The 6000-nt window shown below is 41.3% G+C and overlaps 1 protein-coding gene across 1 annotated transcript; it reads left to right on the top strand. All coding sequences in view use genetic code 11, as the record gives it.

Annotated features, from left to right (window-relative positions):
• Positions 1–2190: 2190 nt before the first annotated feature.
• On the top strand, positions 2191–5440 carry EGR_01999 (Glycogen debranching enzyme; the record flags this gene model as incomplete). Its single annotated transcript, XM_024491248.1, has 5 exons — positions 2191–2266; positions 2305–2762; positions 2858–3323; positions 4367–4688; positions 5239–5440. 5 exons carry the CDS (start codon positions 2191–2193, stop codon positions 5438–5440), a joined length of 1524 nt encoding a protein of 507 aa, XP_024354391.1.
• Positions 5441–6000: the final 560 nt, after the last annotated feature.

The raw sequence follows: 6000 nt of genomic DNA, 5'->3' as shown, positions 1-6000 counted from the left end.
GGGCGATCCAGTTACAAGGTTTGAATTTTCTCCTTGCCTCCTCCCTGAAAGGCAAACTCAAACAACATAAGTATTACATCTACCACTAGGTGATAAATCTTGGCGAGGCGGGAAACGCACACATGCTACGGATGAGAGAATCGGTGATGACTCCAAAGAGAAGGGCTGAAGTTGATGTCTACCTTCGGCAACTACCCCAATCCCGTGGTCTGCGGCAAAGCTGGCAACAACTGAAGCGACACTAGCTGTAAATTATCTGGAAGTTTCATTACAGCTTTTCCCTACTGTACATGCATCGATGGGTTTCGAAATCAGCTTTTTAAGCTAGTGACTCGAAACCAAAAAGGAGGTTAAGTTTTTCCAATTTCTTCGTAAAAGTCTATTAAAAAATAGCAGACATAACTCACAGTTAGTTCTTAATTATTTTTGATTCATTCTTACTGCTGCGACTACTATAGCATCCATGACACCTAGATTTTTTAAATTGAATTTCTACGTCCCATACATGTGACACCTGATTAAAGGGAAATGAATTAGACTAATAGAAAAAAACAAGGATAAATGTCGCTACATCTGGGCTGCCACGGTCGATCCTTCACCGGTACCCTAGTGGTAAAGGTATTCAGAATGGTCGGTCAAACCTTGCATTTAATGATGACATGAGAAGCAGACGTAAATGTCCAAACCTGGCTCTTAGTTAAAAAATGGTGAAATATTTTGACACATTGAGTTTTCCTTGAAGTCGTAAAATGTCAGTATTATGGTCAAAGGTATATTACTAGCGTAGAGGAAGACCAGGATATTCTACCGGCATACCCAGGTGGACGTGCCACATAATCAACTATAGAGTTATCAAACCTCTCAAGACACTGTACTATCACTGAAGTGACAACTGTTCCATAGATCTAATGTAAGAATATTTGTAATGTCAGAGCAGAGAATAAGTGGGCATGGAACCCACTCACTTATTCGGCCGTTGATGCCTATAATAAGAATGGAAGAACATAACTAGCTATGCATGTAGAAGAAAATTCTAAGCGATTCTCGGCTGCTCCAATATTACTCACTGAAATACTGGAAGTCCTTTTAACGTCCGAGGTTCACTTGGACTCAAAAATCATTATGTTGTCAAGTCGAGGCGACTAAAATAAAACTTCCTTCATGCACTCATTGAGACTAGGTTGGACCTGTAATGTAAGAATTGGCTTTTAAGATATCAATATTTTAACCTATAGTTTTCGCAAAATATGACCTTTTACTGACGTGGTAATGCGCAGCAGTAGTAAAAAGGAAAGCCCAAAAATTAAATGTACATAAGAGGGATGCTAAAGGAAGGTGCAAGAGGCTATGGTGCAGGAAAGATTTGCAGTCGATGGAGATTAAGCAGTCCAGGAGGCTAAAAAGGTCTACTGAAAGTCCCATATCAAGACAGTTCTGCATAATTAGCAGCAACGCGTTAATTGTTTGCCTGACTCTTGCATTTGGTAAGGGAGCACTTAGGGCTCCGCCATTTCAGGGCCGCTGGGCGGCATGGTTTCAGGATCATGCTGGTGGTCTCAACTCCTTCTGTACGTCAACAATATATACATTTACCGAGGGAAGACTAGGGACGCCGCATTACCTTAAGTGGCCTAGGCAGTCAGTATTATCAGTTAGGCAACTAACTTAATTAAAAGACTGGACAGGACTACTTGTTAACTTGAGACAGTAGATCTTTGAAGATTTTACACCAGAAGGCTCTTAACACAGTGTCACAGCGAACCGTATGAGTGCGATCTCGTAGATTTTCATATTATTTACTCGAAGTCAACCGACATTTTATATGCTAAAATCTGCCAAGCCGGGAATCAGATCATTAGACATCAGCATAAAATTGCCCGGTAATTCTACAAAAAAAAGGCTATTACGCATTCTTACGGAGATACATGAGTAGGAAATTGGAGGGAGGGGTGTATTATATTTCAAAATGATGATACAGATAAGGTGCAAACATCAAAAAAAATGTAAAATATAATTAAATGCAGCTTAATTTTTTAGGTATGGATAAAAGGAATGCGAAGATTGTTTAGAGCCTAAAGATCTATCACACGTGACTAATCCTATTTCTTTTGATAGGCTAAGTGCGAACTCTCGCGATAGCGATAAAAAGCGGCGCAAACAGCCTGTCCCACAGCTGGTCCCAGGGTAGAGATGGCGAACCAAGTTGTTGACTATTACCTTACGCTTGGTATGAATACCGAGACTTCGTTTTATAAAGTAAAAAGAGGTATGTTTGCATAGATTAAGCGTGCTTAAATCTCCCAGACTGGGTCATTCGGTTTAGGCTTGATGAAACACTTATTGGAAAGAATGTAAGGTTCTTTACAAACTATCCCGTCAGCGGAAGGAATTTTGTTCGTACGACATACTATGAAATCTCAATCACACTACCAAAGCCCTCATTAAAAAAATTAGACCGTTTTGATGACTACTTTGTTCTGGGACCTATACAAGTCAGTGGCGCTTTTCACTTCGCCTTCACAACTGATGGCTCTACCTTTACTCAAGAGATGAGTGACAGTAAAAAGCTTAAAGTAATTGGTGGAAAGGGCTACTTCGTCGTTGAGAGCCGATTTGCTGTGGGTGACCCCGAGGATCTTGATCGCTTTGCACAATGGGATCTCGAAGGAGTGATGCTACAGACTTATGTCGCCAAAAATCTGGGCCCTTTCTCCGAATGGCGTGACCGCCTTAGAGTTGCTTATGAGTGTGGCTACAACATGGTTCACTTTACTCCTATCCAGGCAAGTTGATGTGTTTCTTTTCCTGCTTGTATTCATACATACGGACTTTTCTGATTTGTCGGGTTTTTTTCTAGGAGTTGGGCATTTCGAATTCAGGATACTCCCTGAAGGACCAGCTTACAGTCAGTTCAACCTTTTCGGACCCTTTAGCCATAAAAAAAGTCGGATGGGAGGATGTTGAAGAGTTGGTAAAGGAGATGGAGACTGAGTGGTCGATTCTAAGTATGTGCGATCTAGTGTTGAACCACACAGCAATTAATTCGCCCTGGCTTCATGAGCATCCAGAGTGTGGCTACAATTTGGAGAACTCGCCTCATCTTGTACCCGCTTTCCTCGTCGATCAAGCCATCTGGAGAACTACTTTGTTCTGTGCCGAGGGCAAACTGGTAAACAAGCATATTCCTCCCGAATTTGGAACTGGTGACACTCATGTAGATGCTTTGCGAAGTTACCTTGTCGACCAATTCAAGGAGCTTAAACTGCACGAGTTCTATCAGGCGGATATTGATCTGGTTTCTGAGGAGTTTAAACGGTGGCTCAGTAAGTGTTCAATTTTGTTTGAATTCGTTATTCGATAGATGGTGATGTTTGGATAATTTATAATCCATTTTCTATCCCGGTTTTTTAAGAATATAAGTGTAGCTTTCAGGGACAGTCATCCTAGAGATTTTAATACAGTTTGACAATTGAAGTGCTTCTACTACTGGCCTAAAAACTGCCTTGGAGATTCTTCCTACAATCTCGGCGGTTTTGTGAAGCTTATTCAATAACTTGAAGTGAATAACATCAGCTAACCTGATTTCTCCTAATTATTTCATAATTTTTAACAGCTTTCAGATAAGTATGGCTTCTATGCAGTAGAGTGACGTGGTGTCAAAGTGTAGGTTCTGTAAACCAAAGGCAATGAATGTTGGATGGCGTGAATTCACATTTTTCGTATTATCTATGAGCTTCAGTTAGTGTCCTAATACAATTGCTTACAAAAAGAATTCCATTTTACCTTTTTAATCGGGGTAGTTTCTTTTTTGGTCTGGTTCCTAGCATTACGAAAGAACATCGGTCGGTCGTCCTAGATGAGCAAAGTAAATGTTCATCAACCAGTTAATCGGGTCTACCAGAGTAATGCTTTACCACTTATGAAGTGAATTCCGCGCCCTGCCCCAAGTGATTGTTCATTTTTCATTTCTTTTGTTAACAAGATTTTCGGGAAACCTGCCACCACAGCCACAATGCTTTATTTTTATGCTGGGGCACTGGTTTTAACGACATTTGTTCAACTGCTACTCGCCAAAAATGTAAACATCTTCATATTAAGAGCACCTTGCATCTATTGTAGTTTCAAACCTAGTATATATATGTATGTACATATTTGCGATATGATTCTGTGCAACCAGTTACCAGAAGTTGACAAAGGCTACGTGACGTTAGATTAGGTAAGGAACTCGAATGCATCGGAGTGTCAAATCATCAATATTTTTAGGCAATGCAAACGGTTACGAGGTTGAAGAAACATTTCAAGAGCGATGTTTACTGCATATTGAATGACTTCTCCATCACTTGACTTGCTATTTCTTGCTCAACAGCTGAGGGCTCCAACACACCACCATATATGGGATCGGATACTTCGCTAACTCTGCGGATAGTAGGAACGCGGGCAGGCCGACGAATGGGTGCGACAGTGGACTTCGCCTTGGCCCGCGAAATCTTCGGCCACGATACACCCGACGTAGCTGCCCATAACCTCGGACTTCGCCTCGCTGACATGAATCGACTTGCCGAGGAGACCATGATACACAATCTCCTGTGTGCTGCTGACTGTGTAGCCGGCGGTGCCCGCTATCGATTTGTGGACCCTAATGGACCCCTCCTTGGTACTGTCTCGGAGTCCGCGCCGTTAGTTGACAGGTAGGCTGGCATCTGGAAGCGTGGGTGGAGGGGGGAAGCAATTCTAGTATACATTCTCTCTATTTTTTTAAGACAAGGATATCATTGTATAGTCTTGAATCCTCACTTCTGTTTGCATTTTCTCTGAAGAGACATGGGTGGAGCCCTCTGATGGCATCTCCTAGGTCGAAATGTGCGGTGGTGGTTCCTCCTAGGGAAGGTACTTATTTTTGAAACTTTTTGATCACCTCCAAAGGAGTTGAAGTGAATGCTGAACAATGAAAATAGGTTCCATAAATGAATGGAAATGAGTGTGCGCATACGGTGAATGGCTGTTTCGGGGAATCAAATTGGAATCTAGTTGCTCATGGCGATCCGAGTTGAATATGAAGCTTAATCTTCCTGTTTAACTCGTTTCTTCTTAAGGAGCTAGTAATTTCCTGCACTCTTTGACCAATATTTTTAAAACAGAAAACTACATGGATCAAACATTACCAAATGGAGAGGTATCCCATAGTGATGAAAAATGAGGTAAGCAGTGAAGAACTGACAACCTCGCTGTTCCCATCAGGTACTTCCTCTGCCCTGAGGACCACATGCGAACCGCCGAGGAGGCGGAACAGCTTGCAACAGGCGACCGTGCGAAGTACGTAATGGGGTGCAACGGTTGGATCATCAACAGCTGCAGCATCGAGAACTTTGCCGAGGTCGACTCCAATGTCTATCTGCGGCGCGAACTCGTGATCTGGGGTGACTCTGTTAAACTACGGTAAGTTGGAAGCAGCGATTGCTAAGTTCGTGCTACAGGAGAGTTTTTCCGGTTGGTTGTATTGAGCTGAGTATTTTACAAAACCTACTAAAGTGACCATTTAGAATGCATCGTAATTGTAGCTATTTCATCCTTTAAAGATCTTCCTACATTTACTTAACTGACTTAGTGCTTTTTTAAAGTGAAATAATTTGCTCAAACGTGCATTCATCAGTAAACGATAAATTTAGCACTAATCTGGCAATTAAGTAGACATAGTTTAATGCGTTTTCAATTTCGCTTCCTACAACAGTTCTGGCTAGTTTTTGTTTTGGTCGTATTGATGAATACGTGGTAAAGTTACTATAACCATTACTATTAATTTTGAGCTCCGCCTTTTAGAAAAATGCTAGCTACTTAGGAAGAGAGGAGAGATATTTTCTTTTTCAAATCTGAAAACATGCAAAGGCTCTTCTCAGTGTTGTAATTATGGTTAAAACTTATTTTGTATTGGTATTCCAAAAGGAAATTCGGGTTGTTCACAACTTTTTAAAAGCAAAATTACTTTCTGTAGCATTTATTCAC

Source organism: Echinococcus granulosus (assembly GCF_000524195.1).
Source record: "Echinococcus granulosus chromosome Unknown EG_S00008, whole genome shotgun sequence".
Classification (NCBI taxonomy): Eukaryota; Metazoa; Platyhelminthes; class Cestoda; order Cyclophyllidea; family Taeniidae; genus Echinococcus; species Echinococcus granulosus.
This window is presented reverse-complemented; position numbering and strand designations above follow the sequence as displayed.